The sequence below is a fragment of the Crocodylus porosus genome, unplaced genomic scaffold (assembly GCF_001723895.1).
Source record: "Crocodylus porosus isolate Cpor-Errol unplaced genomic scaffold, CroPor_comp1, whole genome shotgun sequence".
Lineage (NCBI taxonomy): Eukaryota > Metazoa > Chordata > Crocodylia > Crocodylidae > Crocodylus > Crocodylus porosus.
Window position 1 is genome coordinate 54,697,431 of NW_017728948.1, and position 18,391 is coordinate 54,715,821.

General features: G+C 41.9%; 1 protein-coding gene across 1 annotated transcript in view; it reads right to left on the reverse strand.

Moving 5' to 3' along the window:
• LOC109321855 overlaps positions 1 to 18,391 on the reverse strand; it is a 56,598-nt gene that overhangs the window by 34,437 nt on the left and 3,770 nt on the right. Inside the window, exons 2-5 of the mRNA XM_019552619.1 lie at positions 15,927 to 16,038; positions 14,203 to 14,277; positions 10,644 to 10,732; positions 5,253 to 5,415 (exon numbers count right to left, since the gene is read on the reverse strand). Of these exons, the coding sequence (XP_019408164.1) occupies positions 5,253 to 5,415; positions 10,644 to 10,732; positions 14,203 to 14,277; positions 15,927 to 16,038 (439 nt within the window). The remainder of the gene's footprint in view (positions 1 to 5,252; positions 5,416 to 10,643; positions 10,733 to 14,202; positions 14,278 to 15,926; positions 16,039 to 18,391) is intronic.

Sequence of the window (18,391 nt, forward strand, 5' to 3'; positions counted from 1 at the left end):
TTAATAGACTACAGTATAGTGTAAACATAACTTTTATATGCACTGGGAAACCAAAAAATTCGTGTGACTCGCTTTATTGTGATATTCGCTTTATTGCGGTGGTCTGGAACCGAACCCGCAATATCTCCGAGGTATGCCTGTAACCTCTCCCCCCAATATCTCCGAGGTATGCCTGTAACCTCTCCCCCCATTTGGGAAACTAATTCATAGTGCTAGTAAAACCTGCTAAAAGTCTCCTTCAACAAAAGCAAGTAATAGCACTGGTTACAAAATTATATATACAAAACAGTACCTACTGGGTACATCTACATGACACGTTATGTTGCTGTAGCATTGGTGGGCGTAAACCATGACGCCAATGCTATTATGCAGTAGTAACGAGGTACTGTGCAGTGGCTCATTGGTACTGCGCAATAGGGTCAGAAACAATCTGTGGGCCACCAGGATTGCGCAGTAACAGCTAGTACTGTGCAGTCATTTAGTACTTGCTTTAGCACTTTAGCAAGTACTAAATGACTACATAGTAACAACTACACAGTTGGGGCCATGTGTAGATGTGCCCACTGTTCACATGTCTCCATCAGCACTCAATTACCCTTCTTAAGACAAAAAGGGTCACTGGGTTAATAGTGTTCTTCTTCTTTTTACATTTTATAAATAATTCAATATGTTTTTTTTAAACAGAAAAAAAAATCATACCCTAGGCATGATTTTATTTTTGGTGCTTTGTTATAGGTAAGATACTAGTATATTACATTTACTATTTTCACTTCTTTTGGCAAAAGCAGGTAATCAGAGTCCCAAGGTTTTTAAGAATATAACATAACTACAATGAACAGATCTAATCATTGATTGCTAAAACATTCAGAATATTTCCTTTGACAGTTTCAAATTCAATTGCATTATAGCTGTACAACTCTGTTGCTGTACATTATTAGAAGCCTAATTTATCTTGGCAAATATTAACTATTGACTTTTATATGATGAGTATTGACAAAAGTGTCCAATTTAAAAAAAAATCTACCCTTTTTATGCGACTCCAGACCATTATTTGTTTCCAAAAGAATAAAATCATGCCATTGGGTCTCTCTCTCCTCTCTGTTCTTTCCAATCTATTTCAGTAACCACACCAATACCCCAAAGCACTTTTGAGCTAGAATCTAATGCCACAAAGTTTCTTATATAAACTCTGTAAAATTTTAGTATAACCAATGAGTTCCCCATTTCTCCACCTTCAGAGACAAATCAAATCTCTTACTTTAAAGCTCCCTGGGGAGCAACTGAACAATAAATGCTTCTATCTGGAACATCAAGATATATAATCTGTTACCATGATATGTTCAGGGATTCATGGGCTAAATAATTTAGAAAAGCACTCAAAAGAGAATTCTACCATTAAGTATTCATCTTGTGAATTAAAGCTCCTTGTCTCACAAGATTATAGCTTAAAATTTTTCAAAATAAGAAGAGTCCTAGACTGAGCAACAACAATATTTTTTTAAAATTTATAAACCTTTCCTAAAAATAATAAAACACTTGATCTTTACCTCTGAAGAGAAGTCAAACTGCAATAAATTGCTAATACAAACCAGACAGAGTTAGCCATGTTAATCTGAAGTCAAGCAGAAAGCAAAGTAAAGATGCACAATATAAACTAACTGAATCAGAGATGCATAAGCTTTTGTGAGCAGTAGCTCAGTTCATCAGATGTTACCCTTCCTCAACCTGGTGACCCAGGTATTGTACCCTAGCTGCACCCATTTTACAGTAGGTACTTTACCAGTTAGACCTACTTCCCCCCGGTCTCTTCAGTAGTTTCTATAGTACCAACATGGTCTTCTCAGCTGTCACGGTAAATAGGAACTTTTATATAAGCCCAAGCAAAATTCTACAGTCCGGCTAGCACTTGACTGATCAGCCTTTGGAAAGCACCCCCTGAATTTATGAGTCCAAATGGTAAAACTTTAAACTCATATAGTCCCATGCCCTGTAAATAGCCCCATGATAGCCCCCATGATAAAGTCCCCCTACTCTAAACCTGGCAAAGGGATGGGAATGTCAGGTTTAGAGTATTAAGATACTACACTCTGTAGTAGGGGCCCTGGTAGTCCCACCCCGCCCTGCAGATGGCCTCAAACTGCCACTTAAATCAGTGGTTGTCAACTGCGGGTATGCGTACCCCTAAGGGGCTGTAGGGGGTATGCAGAACTCATGTGCCTGATAGTTGCCGTGTGCATGCATGCAGATGCAGTGCAGCACACGGGTGGCCAGGAACACAGGCCAGCCATGTGTAGAACAGCCAGGTCCACCTAGTAAATCTGTTGTTGGGGAAGGGGTGTGGGGGAAAGAGTGGAGATGGGGCAGGTGATGCCAAGCCGAGGTGGGGTGTAGGACTGAGCCGCATGTGGGGGGAGGTGGGAGATGGCTCCCACCGTTACATGCACCCTGGGGGGCATGGGGTGTGTACCTCCGCATCTGCATGCAGGCCACAGGCAAGCTGCCACTGCGGGCTGCAGCTGGGCTCTTCCTAGTGGGGGGCTGGATCGGGCTGAGCTCGGGGCAGGCAGCAGCAGTGCAGGGAAATTTGGGGGGGCTATGGCGAATTCTGGAGTGGCTGCAGCCCCCTCCCCCGCACCTGTAGCCCTGCTCCCATAGGCCCCTGCAGTGAGGTAGCAGGGCTGCTGCCATCCCATGGCGCTTAGTCCTGCACCCCGTCCTGGCTGGGGAGCCCCTGCCCCAGCCCCACACCCTCCTCCACCACTGGGGCCTTGATCTGCTCTCCTTGCAGCAGCAGTCCACCCTTACCCCATGTGCCCATGCGCCCCCATGCCCTCCCGGGGTGCGCAAAGTAGCAGGAGCCACTCCCTGGACAAGCCGCTCATGGCTCTGTCCCGCACCCCACCCTGGCTGTGCAGTGCTTGCCCCAGCCCTATTCCCTCCCTCACCACAGGGGCCTCGATCGGAACCCCCCCACCCACTTAAAAACAAGAAAAAAATATAAATATAAAGGGGTACATGAGCTAAGACTTTGAGACAGAAGGTCTCAAAAGGTTATTAAAAAAGGTTGAAAACCCCTGGTCTATTGCATGCACCTGTACCCTGCCTAACACAAATCAGTTCAGAGATCTTTTCTGCTGCAACATTAACTGCCTCATACTGATAAGTGTAACTCCTCAAATATTTCTAACTAAAAATATAATGATAGCATTATAATGAATCACACCACATATTTTCTAAATACGCACATACACACATCCAACAATAATATTTTTTCTGAGATATAATTGGCATGATTTTTGTCTTTGCTGAAGTACTTTGGCAATTGGGACACTATAGCTGCCCCATTTTTAACATGTAATGATAACATTTCTTAACCAACACTTTGATGATGCACTTAAAATTCAGTCTTGGCAGATAATTTTTGCAACTTAATTTCTAAGTTAATTTAAACCCCCAAACTTTACATTAATTGTCTAAAGAATAATGCTAAACTGACCATTTTTTTTCAAAATTGTGAAATGTATTAATTTATTTTCCCATTAAACATTCTTTAAAAATGCTTATTCCTCCAGTGGTTTTTTTGTACCTCTTTGCTTATCACTAGAAGCTCCACTTCAGATTTACATATGACTGAAGTAATACGATTTGTATTAGTCAAAAGGCAGATTTCCTGCAGAGGAAAAACAATTATAAAAAGAATCATTCAGTCATCTTTATGATTTACTTTGTAATAAACCAGTACATAGAGGACTATTCAACTCAGTTGTAACAGTACAGTGGGAAATCCTGAAAAGTACTCAGTGGGCATGTCTACACAAGATGCTAACTGCTCAGTAGCTTAATAATACATGGACAGTGCTAATACGCTACCGCACAATATTATTAGGTTAGTGCACAGTAGGTGTCACAAAAAAGGCATTTGCCAGCACTACTGCTCAGTAACTCCAGTTACTGCAGTTATTTAGTACTTGATCATAAAAATACTCATGTTTAAAAACTGGAGAAACACCAGAGGAAATTTTGGAAAGATAATTATTGTGAGTACATAAAAATCAATGATTTTTTAATGTAAAATACCATCTAAATGGGCATTCAGTTCAAATAATCAAATGATGACTTCTATATGAGCGGCACCTCAGGGAAGAATTCAGCCAAAATGCTTTCAGGGTACAAAGTCAAAAGTGTTACCAACACTGTATTACATAATCTACAAAATGGAAATGCATTTAATCAAATGTGTTTGTTTTCTTTTAATCTTGTTACGCATATGGCACATTGCCCTACCGAGATTTAGCAACATGGCATGCTATGGCAATGTAGCAATCATGTGCATCTACATGTGATCAGAAGCTATGTTGCCATCATGGCACACTCCCCACCTGCCAGTATAGTGCATCGCTACAGTGACATGACAACAAAATCTAACTGTGCCCTGTGCATGTAACCTCCCATACTGTGCTATGCTTTAATACTTCCAAAAGGAAGTACTAAAGTACAGCACTGTATCAACGTTGCCATACAGTGACGTGTAGATGCACCCCATACAGTATGAGACAGATATTCCCTCTTAGCAGCATGTTGATACACTGCTGATTGTGCCTATCAGATGTATGGCCTGATTGCCTCCTTCTACAGAAAGTAGCTAAAAAGAAGGTCATCTATGTGGAATTTCTTCCAGTTGTTTTTACTGGCTGTTTCTAGTGCTTCACAGTGGCCACCAAGCACCAATGAAGTATAGTAACAAGGCTTCTACTGAAAGTGACTGCCTCATCAGCTTCCTACTATGATGTGGACTTGTGGAAAGTTACATTCTTTCTCTGTCCTGGAGCACGAGTATGCTTTCCCATCTCCTTATCTGTGTCCATGTTCCAAGTCTGCCCCAACTTGCTCTTTCTTCCTCTGCATATCAAAGGACTCGTGAAGTAAACTTCCACAAGTTTTGGACAGGGGATATGACTTTATAGACACCTGCAGGCTCCACTCCACATGAAGTAGAACCACACCATAAGTTATTCAGTTTTCTAATACAATATCACCTTCCTCCACCTTCCAAACAAAAGTGTCTGACATTTACCATAAGTAAAAAAAATGCAACCAGAATTTCAACTTTGTAAGTAATATTAACACTTAATAAGCTAAGGTAATTGGATATCCAACCTTTATTGACCTCCTTTTTGTGCTTTTGAAAATCTATCCCCTAAATACTTTTAAAGTATATTTTCTTTCCAAATATTTTAAATTAACATATTTACCCCTATGAAATCTCCTTCTTCAGCTTCATACAACATTTCAGAGGTGAAAGTTTGGGCTTTCAAATCTGCATCACCTAATAGGACTTCTAATTTTCCAGACAATACTAAATAACATTCATTTGGTACATGTCTTTGCCTTATAATTATTGTTCCAGCTTCATACCTAAAGAGAAAAATCAACAATGTAATAAAGCTAAACCTGATGCAATATCAGCAATGCACAATTACTACATTATTTAAAATGTAAACAGCAGTATACAGACATAAGAACATATTTTCCTTGAATGAAAGAAAATGAGTCCATAAATAATTGACCTACTTTCAACAACAGGCTCATATGGTTTTATATCAGTATCAGAACACTATACCACAGAAACTGAAATATAAACCTAATCTGAACATGCAATTATCAGGATCATATAATTAACAGTAGTGTGCAAATCATCACCGGTTCCTTGCATGCACATTTCCTGTACTTCTACCACAAACTGTTAAATACTTATGCAAATGATCATTTAAATATGCACATATTTTGCATATAAACAGAACACGCAGCATTCTGAAAGTCTTGAGCCCTGGATGCCAAAATACTGATCTGCAAGATCTCCTGATTGACCTTTACAGGAGCTGTGAGAGTAGTTGCAAATAATTACCTCAGGTCATATCAGTACACAAATGCACAGAGCCTGGGAAACAAACAGGGAGAATTGGAAGTTTTTGCACAGTCACAAAACTATGATGTGACTAGAATAACAGAGACTTGGTGGTACAGCTCGCATGACTGGAGCACTGTTTTGGATGGGTATAAACTGTTCAGGAAGGACAGGGAGTGGAGAAGAGAAGGAGGAGTTACTCTTCATGTAAACGAGCTGTGTGATTGCTCAGAGCTCCAGTATGAACTGGAGATAGGCCTGTTGAAAGTCTCTAGGTTAGAGTCAGAGAAGATAGCAACAAGGGTGAAGTTGTGGTTAATGTCTACTATACAATATATATAATGTCTATCAGATCAGGGGATGAGGTGGATGAGGCTTTCCTCAAACAGTACAGGTTTCCTGATCACAGGCACTAGTTCTCATGGGGGATTTCAATCACCGTGACATCTGCAGGGAGACCAATACAGCAGTGCACAGGCAATCCAGGAAGGTTTTGGAGAGTATTGGACACAACTCCCTGGACCTAGGGTTGGAGAGGCCAACTTAGGGGTCATGTTCTTCTTGACCTGCTGCTCACAAACCGGGAAGAATTGGTGGGAAATGTAGTAGTGGATGGCAACTTGGGCAGCAGTGACTGTGAGATGACTGAGTTCAGGATCCTGAGGAAAGGAAGAAATGAGAACAGCAGAGTATAGACCCTGGACTTCAGTAAAACAGACTCTGACTCACTCAGGGAACTGATGGGAAGGGTCCCCTGGGATGCTGGTCTGACAGGGGGAAAGGAGTCCAGGAGACCTGGTTGTACTTTAAAGAAACCTCACTGAGGGCACAGGAAAAAATAAACCCAATGTGCAGAAAGGTTAGTAAATATGGTGGAAAACCAGCTTGGCTTAACAGGGAGCTCATTGGGGCTTAGCAGAGAGCTAACACACAAAAAGGAAGCTTACAATAAGTGGAAACTTAGACAAACAACTAGGGAGGAATAAGAGTATTGCTTGGGTAGGGATGAAATCAGGAAGGCCAAAGAGCAATTGGAGTTGCAGCTAGCAAAGGATATGTAGGGTAACAAATATGTCAGCATCAAAAGGAAGATCAGGGAAAGTGCAAGTCCCTTAACTAAATGGGGGGGCAACCTAGAGACAGATGATGAGGAAAGGACTGAAGTACTCAATGCCTTTTTCACCTCAGTCATCACAGGCAAGGTCAGCTGCACTGGCAGCATGCTTTGGGGAGAAGGTAAACAGGCAACAGTGGCAAAAGAACAGGCTAGGGACTATTTAGAAAAGCTGGATGTGTAAAAGTCCATGGGGCTGTACAGCATGCACCTAAGAGTGTTGAGGGAATTGGTCAATGTGATTACAGAGCCACTGCCCATCATCTTTGAAAACTCAGGGAGACAAGAAGAGGTCCTAGACAATTGGAAAAGGGCAAATATAGGGCTCATCTTTAAGAAAGGGAAGGAGCAGGATCCAAAGAACTACAGACTGGTCAGCCTCACCTCAGTCCCTGGAAAAATCCTGGAGCAGATCCTCAAGGAATCCATTTCTAAGCACTTGGAGAAGAGGGTGATTAGGAACAGTCAGCATGGATTCATCAAGGACAAGTCACAGCTGACCAACCTGATTGCCTTCTATGATATGATGACTGGCTCTGTGGATGTGGGGAGACTGGTGGATGTGATATACCTTGATTTTAGCAAGGCTTTTGATACACTATCCCACAATATTTTCTCAGGCAAGTTAAGGAAGTATGGGTTGGATGAATTGACTGTAAGGTGGATAGAAAACTGGCTGGAGCCTTGGGCTCAGGGGTTAATAACCAATGGCTCAATGTCTAATTGGCAGCCAATATAAAGTGGAGTGCCCCAGGGGTTGGTCCTAGAGCCAGTTTTGTTCAATATTTTCATTGATAACCTGGAAGATGGAATGGTGTGCACCCTTAGCAAGTTTGCAGATGATTCCAAGCTGGAGGGAGTAGAGGATATGCTACAGGGTAGGGCTGGAATTCAGAGAGACCTCAACAGATTAGAGGACTGCATCAAAAGAAATCTCATGAGTTTCAATAAGGACCAGTGCAAAGTCCTGCACTTAGGACAGAACAATCCCACAAGCTGGGGAATGACTGGCTAAGCAGCAGATCTGCAGAAAAGGATGTGGAGATTACATAAAATGAGTATAAGCCAATGGTGTGCCATAAGCTGAATATGAACCATAAACTGAATACGAGCCAACCGTGTGCCATTGTTGCCAAGGCTGATAGCATACTGGGCTGCATTAGTAGAAGTGTTGCCAGCAGACCAAGGGAAGTGATTATTCCCCTCTATTCAGCACTGATGTGGCCACATCTGGACTACTGTGTTCAGTTTTGGACCCCCCAGTGCAGAAAGAATGGAGACAAATTTGAGAGAGTCCAGTGGAGGGCAACAAAAACGGTTAGGGGGATGGGGAACTTATGAAGAGAGGCTGACAGAACTGGGTTTATTTAGTTTGGAGGGGAGAAGACTGCGGAGGGATTTAATAACAGCCTTCAACTACTGGAAGTGTGGTTCCAAAGAGGATGGAGCTAGACTGTTCTCAGTGGTGGCAGATGACAGAACAAGGAGCAATGGTCTCACGTTGCAGCAAGGGAAGTGTAGGTTAGATCTTAGGAAGAACTTTCTCACAAGGAAGGTAGTAAAGCACTGGAACACATTACTAATAGTGGTGGCAGAATCTGCATCCTTGGAGGTTTTTGAGACCTGGCTAGACAGAGCCTTGCCTGAGATGATCTAGTTAAGGTGGTCCTGCTTTGAGCTGGGGGTTGGACTAGATAACCTCCTGAGGTTCTGTGACAGATGTGCCTCTTCGGGGCCCGTCCACTAGTGACCCCGCAACACCGGTTATGGGCCAACAGCCTGCCTTCTCACCTGCCATGCCTTGTTCTTACTTGCTTAATTAGAGGATAGTAATCAAGCGGGAGGCTGCCCATTTTCTGTCTCAATGTCTAGGCACTACCTGCAGCTCCTTTCCTCCCCTTACACCGCCGCCGAAGCCTCGCGGATGTACCCGATGTTGTTCAGGTCTGCTCCACTCTCACAACCTGCACCCCACTGACACTCGACTTGCCTCACAGCCTGCGCCTCACCGGTGCTCCGGCTCGCCTCTTGTAACCTGCGCCACACAGGCACTCCGGCTTGTCTCTCACAACTGTGCCCTTCTGGCACTCGTCAATCGCTGCCCCCTCTCCGGGGCTTCTCACACTGCCCTGGGGCTCAGGTGGCCGTAGCTGTACCTGGCCCCAAATCTCTTCCTCAGAGTCTCGAACCCCCTTCTGGGCTCAGGCAGCTACAGCCTTACCTGGCCACCAATTCCTCACTCCCCTTTTCAAGACTGGGGTCAGTGTACCCCAAAATGTGACCATGGAGCCCCTATGAGGCCTCCTCTAACCCCTAATAGCCTCACCCAGTCCTCTGGTTAAAACAACAAACACAAAAACACAAAGCCCCTGAGCTATAACGTAAAGCTAACCCATCCAGCCAAACAACATTCAATCCCTACCGGGAAATACTCCAACCCCAGCAGCGCCCAGGGGATGCTCACGCAGTCAGAGCTATCCCCTCTGTCTGCACTGGCCGAGCTCCTCCTTCTTTGGTCACCAGAGGGGAACTGCCCTCCTGGCCTCCTGCCTAGGCTTATATGGGCCAGGCCCTGCCCCTTCCTGTCAGCTGGCTCCCCAGCGGTTGTCCTGGCAACCAGCACCTGTTACTCTGGCTGCCCTGGCAACTGGCAGCTGGGCCTCCCCCACCTTGCCACTAGGGGTCTCTCCCGAGCTGTTTTCTGCTCTAAGGCGCAGGGCACCTGAGTGCTCTGTAACAGGTCCCTTCCAACCCTAAATACCTATGATTCTATGATTCAGTATATGTTGAGACTTATTTCATTTGTAGGTCATTCTTCATGAATACTACTAGCAGAGTTAAGAGAAGCATTTTTAAAACTCGTAGGGGCATTAAATTCCAGTGAAAACAAAGACAGTCAGGTTGTCTATTCCCAATTCAGGCAGACTGTTCCTTTTCTTTACTAAGGCCTTGTTTACAGAGAAAAGTTGAAGCAGATTAAGTAAGGCTGTGAATTTTATATGGAATAGATATTTCTGACAGACTCCTTGTGTGAACATTCTTATTCTGAATTGGTTTAATCCACTTCCACAATGGATTAGTAATTGGCTCAAGAGTGCAGAGGAAAGGAGAACAAAACAGATCTCAGGACATTTCAGAGTCCACACTGACACCGTCTCATGTACACTTCCTATTGAAGGATCCAGATTCTGCACTCCCTTATCTTGGCTTTGCAAAGGTACCCACCTATCAATTGCACTAACTTCTTCACAGAATATAAAATGGCCAAATCATTGAGAAGCAAGGATGTCTTCTGGGAGGGAGTGGAGCTGGAGACAGAGACTTAACTGCATTAGGCTGTTAATCCTTGGAAAACTTTTATTTAAATCATTGTCTTCATTTTTGTTTTTGAGAGAAAACTTTTGTACTTGTACCTTCCAGATGTTGGATTCCAACTGGATATTTTATTCTCATGGCCAGATGTGCTTCATTACAAGACTGTCGTTCAAATCACAAATAATCAGAAAAGTGTCATGTGTATCTACTACTCAGTAACTTAATTGGTCACAAGTTTTAGAAGCATGATTAACATTTAATTCAATGAGTGTAGCTTCCTTGAAAATGATTTGCTTTTTTGTCACTTACTTTTGATAGACTACAGCTTTGCAAAGCTGAAGCTGTGTCTTAATAGGCAAACACTGGAATGTGTGGTTCTTCTTCAGATACGATTGAACCTTGAAAAAAAGGCAAGCAATGTTAATGTAATAAGGGTTCTAGGAACATATAAAGACATTTTAAAACATCCCCTGATTCTGACTGTGCTGAACCCTTTTCTGAAGACCCAACAATGAAACTAACTACCTTTTCTTTGGCCTCTGTGGCCAGGCTAGACAAGGGCAGTACTTGAGCTCTGTGCAAGACAAGTGCTGTTGCTGGATTCCATGCCTCTGCCCCATTTTCCACATCCACCAGCAGAGGAGAGGGAATGATTTTCACCGTGGAAGGATGTCACAGTAGCCACACTTCCCTTACCCTCCCTGCAGTCCCAAGGAAACACTGTGTCTATTTCAGATACCCCACGGTCCCCTGAAACAGCTCAGCTCTGTGCCACCTCCAGTTCTGAACATTAAAAATAAAATCTTGAAACCAGCATGCCCGCAGATCACCCCAAAAGTCAGTTTATGTATACTCAGAACCAATCTTTTTACTATGAAGGTTGTTCCGGCAGAGAGTCTTCTCATTCCTCTGAAGTACAAAAGAGATGCATATGCTTTTTGCATGGTTTCCTTTTCTATCTTAAGATTTTGCCTGTAACTTAGTGGGGACTCATATCTGCATATTCCATGAGTTAGTAACTACATTATTGTATTGTCATCATAATTTTGTTTCTCTGCCTCATTTTAGAATATGACTAAATTCTCAAACTAGCCTGAAAGAAAGGAGGAGTTATCAAGAAAACAGGAGGAGTTCTCAAACTAGCCTGAAAGACAGGAATATTCAAATTAGCCTGAAAGACAGGAGTTTTGCCCTTAGTAGCTCTGTGTTTACATGTATCCCTCTGCAGAAGTCAAAGAGTTCATCTGGATTTACACAGCTGTAAGACCAAAATGTGACACAGGATGTCACTCAGAGTTTAGTTCATGGATGTCACATGCACAAATCTGGATACAAATGTGATGGGCCAGCTGGTAGTGATTTAGCCCAGGGGTTTTGAAAAGGTAAAAGATGATTGGAGGATTTGTGATTCCCTTTCCTCACCAATCAGGCCCCAGAGACTCACCCTCCATGTCCCCTGATTGGCCCCTTGGGGAGACCAGCGAGGGACCACAAGGAAGGAGCTTCAAAGATCTGGCAAAGAGCTGGGCAAGCGGGACGGGAGCAGTTGCCCCAGAAGAACCTGAAGGAGTGGGACCTGCAGGCAGCAGCTGAACCCTCAGCAGTGCTGTGTGCAGCTGGCAGGAGAGGCTTCCTGCTGAGCTCCAGGATCCCCTATGAGAGGCTGTGGCCAGCAGGAGAGGCTCCCCAGCTCCATCAAGGATCTGAGCAGTGACCTGAGAGGTTCCCAGCTCTGCTTCCAGTTCCTGCAATAAGAGGCCAGGAAGCTTGACATGAGGCAGGGGCTCTTGAAAGTTCAAGACCCCTAGCAGCTTGCAGCAGTACCAGCACTGGTGGCTGTGTGGTAGAGTTTTTATCATGCTGTGTAAAGAATTAGTGGCTGGCAAAGACTCAGATCTGAAGTGCTCTGAGGAAAGAACTTTTATCTCGTCGGTCACCTCCATACAGTATGAGGCACCGTCACATGATAGACCTCTTTTAAAGGCAGAAACTTCTGTCAATATTTGCTAAATGCTTCAGAACAAGCTCTCACACTTACAAACAAGCTTTTTATTTTGGAACAAACGAAAAATCTATGAACTCTAAAAAAGGCTCTTTATTTTGTAGCAAGTTAACAACAGGAAATACAGGTTTCTTTGGGTGCTTTTACATGAGCATTAATGTGCCATTGTTACTACGCATTAAGTTTAGTACCTCTAATTTGAGGTACTAATTACATTCGCAGTAACTAGCACTACTGAGCAGTAGTATCAGAGTATGGTCTTTTTGTTATGCTTAATGTGCAGTAGACTAATTCTACTGTGCATTAGCATGGCTTTTGCCATGACATGCTAATATGCAGTAGAATGAGTCTCCTGTGCATTAACCATCTTGTGTAGATGCGCCCTTTGTACATTAGTATGTGAGATTGCCCATTTATTTAAGGTTACCAACACAAAGTGCAAAAACACATCATCCTCCCTACATGCCTCCCTGCCCCACCTTGTTTGTGAGGAGGGAAAATTTATAATCCTGCACATGGTCTTTGATGTAGGATCAAAGCCTAAACAAACGCATTGGAAAGGAACAGTCTAACTTAGACACCCACCCCACAGTTTCTAAGCACTGTTTCCACAGTTCTGTAGCTATTTAACTGATTATTAATCCTATATCTCTGTTATACATTTAATGATTACTGCTGTATTATTTTGGTCTTTTGCTACTGAGATACATATAGATAAACAGAAATATATATGGTTTTTTATTTACCAAGCTTTTCTTGTGACTGGCAAGTTCATAAAACATCAGTACATTGAGTAAAATAGGAATATTAATCTTAAGGGGAATCTACCACCTTTAACACAGAGTAAAATCTGGCAGCTGGTAAATTCATATACTGAAACCTAGGTACCTGAATCTGTATTTCTAAGGGCATTTTTACATATGCTTTAGGGGCCGGGGGGCAGGGAGCAGCTCTAAGAGCCACTCTAATTAAAGCACCTAGAGTGTTTCATGTATCAAAATGAGACGCTTCAAAATGGCAATGGGTGCGCTTTATCTAAAGCTCATCAAACAAGCTTTAGTTAAAGCGCACCTGCTGTAATTACAGCACATCAAAGCAGCCTTCCAGCACGAGTGCAGGCACCCTAAATTCCTACCAGTTGGCTCTCATTTTAAAATGTTTTTTCTGGAGTGTGCATCAGTGTGGTAGTTTCCTATTTTTCCCCTTATTAGAAATAATTCAACAGCCAAATATCTGTATCAAACAAAACATGTAGAAAAAATATATCAAAAGGAAATAGATTAAGCAAACAGACACAGTGAGGCTACCGTAAGTAGCATAGATTTTAAGAGTTACAGTGCATATATTTCCCAACCCCCTTAGGACTATTTCATGGAATTAGGTTTGATGACAAACATCCAACCTCATTCATTATTTTTAAAATAGGAAGTGAGCATTTTTATCTGAATATATCTGCATATTTTTAATAAGAGAGTGTTTTTGCATAACCACATGCCTCCAGATAGGCCAAATATTTCCACAGACATTGCTAGCATGGTGAAACTGCACTGTAGACCTGTCACCTGCTATTCCTTAATACAACGGCAGACAGTACTAGCTGCAGATTGCTTGATATCTGAGAATGAATATCAGTAGAATAATGATTAAGCACTCAAAATTTGATAATCAAAGCCAAAGCAATAACTACAGCTTTAGGTGAATATATTAACAAATGGTGCTATATCAATCATTTTTATACACTATACTTAGCATGACTGTTTTCTGTTCTTGTTTTTAATTATATTTACATACATGCAATGGGTAGCTGCAGTATGCTCTCATATGATTGAAGTAATTATTTATCAGATAAAGAGCTTTTTCTCCCACCTGCCTGAGGTCTTGCTGGCTTCTTTGTTCAGGGCAAATACATAATATGTGCTTAAGCTTTTCAAAATCTTTCTTCTGAAACAAAAAAGAAAATGTAAACATTAGTCTATGCATTTTTGTTGACTGTATCTTACTTGTCCCCATGGACACTTAATGTACTTGAAATAAAGGTTTCTACAGCAGTCATGGATAAACTATTTGAGTTATGAGTTGTTGTTTTTTTACAGTTATTCCAAGAATATACTGCAATATAGTTTCAAGGAACATAGGGTGTGTCTACACGTATCGCTATGGCAACATTGTTACTGAGCCACGATTTAGTACTTCCTTTTGGAAGTACTAAATCACAGCGCAGTAACAGCCCATACTGCACTGTGCATGCGGTGCACAGTTATTTTTAGCAGCTACTTCACCATAGCGGCATGCTATACTGGGGGAGTGCATCGCTACAGTAAAGTAGCTGCTGCACCCCAGGTCTTGCCCAAGGTACAGTCAACAAGTAAGACACTACATCACCATAAAGCATTGCTACAGTGACAGTGTCATGTGTAGATACACCCATATTATTCATAAGATGCAAATTATACGTATAAACATGAGAGTGAAACAACTGTATAAGAATGCATTATGCTGTGCAAATAAAAATTCTGCCAGTAACTAACTGGTCTGAAAGGATTTAGCTGGGACCTTCATTCTACTTCTGGTTTGTTACAAGCATTTTTGACTAAAGACAGACAAAAGGAAGAAAGAAGAGCAGCAGAGTGTGGATCCTGGATGTCAGAAAAGCAGACTTTGACATCTTCAGGGAACTGATAGGCAGGATCCCCTGGGTGGCCTGTCTGAGGGGGAAAGGAGTCCAGGAGAGCTGGTTGTATTTTAAAGAAACCTGACTTACGATGAGAGGCTGAGGGAACTAAGTTTATTTAGTCTGCAGAAGAGAAGACTGGGAAAGGATGTGACTACTTCAGCTACTTGAAGGGTGGTTCCAAAGAGCATGCAGCTAGACTGTTCTCAGTGGTGACAGAACAAGGAGCAATGGTCTCAAGTTACAGCAAGAGAGATTTAAGTTGGATATTAGAAAAAACTCTCTCACTAGGAAGGTAGTGAAGCACTGGTAGGTTTTCAAGGCCCAACTCAACAAAGCCCTGGCTGGAACGACCTAGTTGGGGATGGTCCTGCTTTGAGCAGGGGGTTGGACTAGATGACCTTCTGAGGTCCCTTCCAACCCTAATTTTCTATGGTTCTATAATTCTATGTTTCTATAACTAGAAAGCTCATTCTGGTAAGGTGCTTTCCATTCTGATCACATGGAGGTGACCTAAAAGCATTTTTGAAAGTGGTTATTTCATAGTCTGTCCTAAAATAATAAAGATACTGTGTTTTCAATTTCACTGGAATGATGAACTGTCCAGGAATATATAATTACTTCTTAATTAGAACAAAGATCTAATACATTAAATAACACATCAAGCCCTTATTAGTACAAATACTGAAAAGGTCTAAGACCAGATTCTGAATTCTTTGCATACCCAGATCCTGCTGAAATCAACAGGAATTTATGGTGAAGAATGCAGGAGACGATCACACCTGCATTCTGATTTCCAATTTACGTAGCGCCTCATGGAAGCATGTATATACACACCACATGCACACAGCAGGTTGCAGGATTGGAGCCAACATTACAAATTATTACAGACACATAACACAAACTTAAAAATACCAACCAGATTATTTGTAGAATAATCATGGATATTGAATAAGAGATCACTTCCAAGATGTGTCTGCCTCTTTAGATGGAACACTGCCCACTGTACTACTGGACTCTTTCCAATATATCTGGACAGAAAGAAATTATACCAGAAGTTACTTCTTAAATAAAAAATGTAGGACAAGGCCTTAAATACTTATGCACATGCCTTACTTTAAACATGCTAGTAGTCCTGTTATTCCAAGGGTAGTACTTACATTTTTAATGGTTAAGCAACTGGAGCCTAAAAGATTAAGGAAATAAGAAGTCTCTTCTTCATTCAGTATGTATTTCTAGAACATTTACAAACAAATAAACCTACATATATAATGAAATCCTACAGAGATATTCCGCAAAATACTTGTATTTGGTTGGAAGGATGAATGCCCCCTTCGTCTTGAAATAAACTTGAACTAGGATCTGGAGGCATTCATTTATTGGAGTGTTAACCTTGCCAGAGAACTGAAATAAATTATTAACAAAAAGTTATTATTTGGCAGTCGTTCATTTAGAATCCATTGCCAACTCTGTGGAATGGGCTGAGAAAGCCCAAACTGGGGGCAATCTGAAGAAGATCAAAATGGCAAATCTGTGGACTTTATTCTGTAGCAATTTATCATCGTGTTGTCTGAGATGTTGCAGAAACTATGAAGTATTATGATGAAAAATGGACATTCTTGGCACTTTTATTCAATTATCTTTATGGAAAGGCAAGTTTAAAGGTAAAAATTTTAAACACTTCTGAGTCTAAGAAGAGTCAGATCTGGTTTTTTAACTTTATTTATTAACAAATCCAACTTACCAAATAACAAATATAACATTTAAAGATGCATGTAGTCACCTAAAACATACATTTATCTTCCATTAACAGTGCTCCCTTAACCCAGTTCAATGACCACAGTCACATGGTTTCAATATTTACACCCTATACTGTGGTCTAGTAATGAAAAAAGAACTGGCCATTTATGGCAAATATACAGTCGACCATGAATGCCGTGTAACCTCAGAGGATTGGGGCGGGGGGGGGCACAGCAAGCTCCCGCAGGTGGCAGCGGCACTGTCAGCGGCGGGAGCCAAGCAGCGGCAAGCGGGGAGCTCCCGCAGGCAGCCACAGTTTTAAGTTTTATTCTATTCAGACAGAATATGCTCTTGTGGGAAGAATTAGACAGATAACTAAAATCTATATTTGTGGCTTTGTTTGTTTTTTTGAAGAAATAAAAGGAAAATGGCTCTCTCCATTAATGGGAAATTGTAAACACTGGACAAATAAAGAAAAAACAATCTGGCTTCTCTCTAACACTTCGGAGACTGTCCTACACTGCTTAGGTGAGTTTGCATTACTTGCACAAAGAATAAGAGACAAGTTCAAAGAGAATACTCCTAGGTTGTTTTAATGTTCGGCAATGCATGAGCATTCTTTTATACCATTATGTACTATGTTCTCCTTTAACTCTGCATAAGCTGGTAGCATGGATCACCTTATGGCATTTTTTAGCAAAAATAATAATTTACGTTCACTGTTATCATATATAATTGTTGTTCCTCATTTCATTGTATTGCTTTGGCAAAAGTAAAGACACTTGATTAGTGACTGTTAATGTAACTATAGCTAGGTACAGGAGTGGATGGGGAGAGAAAGCACCGGTGGGCCCCCCCCCACACACACACACTTTGATTCCTGCTCCATCCAAAGCTTAAAACTGCCTGGCAGTGAGAAAAGGGTATATGTGGTAGCAGTGTTGGCTTGAAACAAAAAGAAATGCAAAAATCTAGAACTCTTGGTTCCAAAATGATACCTTTTATTAGACCAACTGAGACACTGCAAAAAAAAAAAAAAAATGTTCTGCATGTTTTCAGGCTCAAGGAAAGTTCAAGATGGTAAAAAGTCCCCATATGTAGGAAATAAACTTCATTTTTGCACAAAGGAAGCAGAAGCTGGAAAACTGTTCCTCTGAGTCCATGCGAGTCTCTTTGTGAGCTAGTTGTGTAGACCAAGCAGGATTTTTTCCCTGGTGGTGTCAGATGGCATGCAGGGAAGTGTAGAAATCTTTCTTGTTCAGCAATGAGAGAAACATTGAGATGCATTTCTGTTGGGGCAGTGCTGAAGGAACCAGCTGACTTCCTGGCTAATTAAACCCCACTTGATTCTTTCTAAACTCTTTACTGCACAGGGGTCAAAGCCCGTCTATCCTTTTTAATCAATGGGCTTGCTGTTCCACCAGTCAAGCTGGCCTTCCTTCTGAAATCCCACTGCCCCAGGTAACTACGTCCTATTTCACAGCCCCGTTTCTAACTCATCCCAATTTAGTTACAGTTGTTCGTGCTTCAATCTTTGAAAACTCCTGGCACTCTGGTGTAGTGCCCGAAGACTGGAAGAAGGCCAATGTGGTGCCTATCTTCAAGAAAGGGAGGAAAGTGGATCCAGCTAACTATAGGCCCATC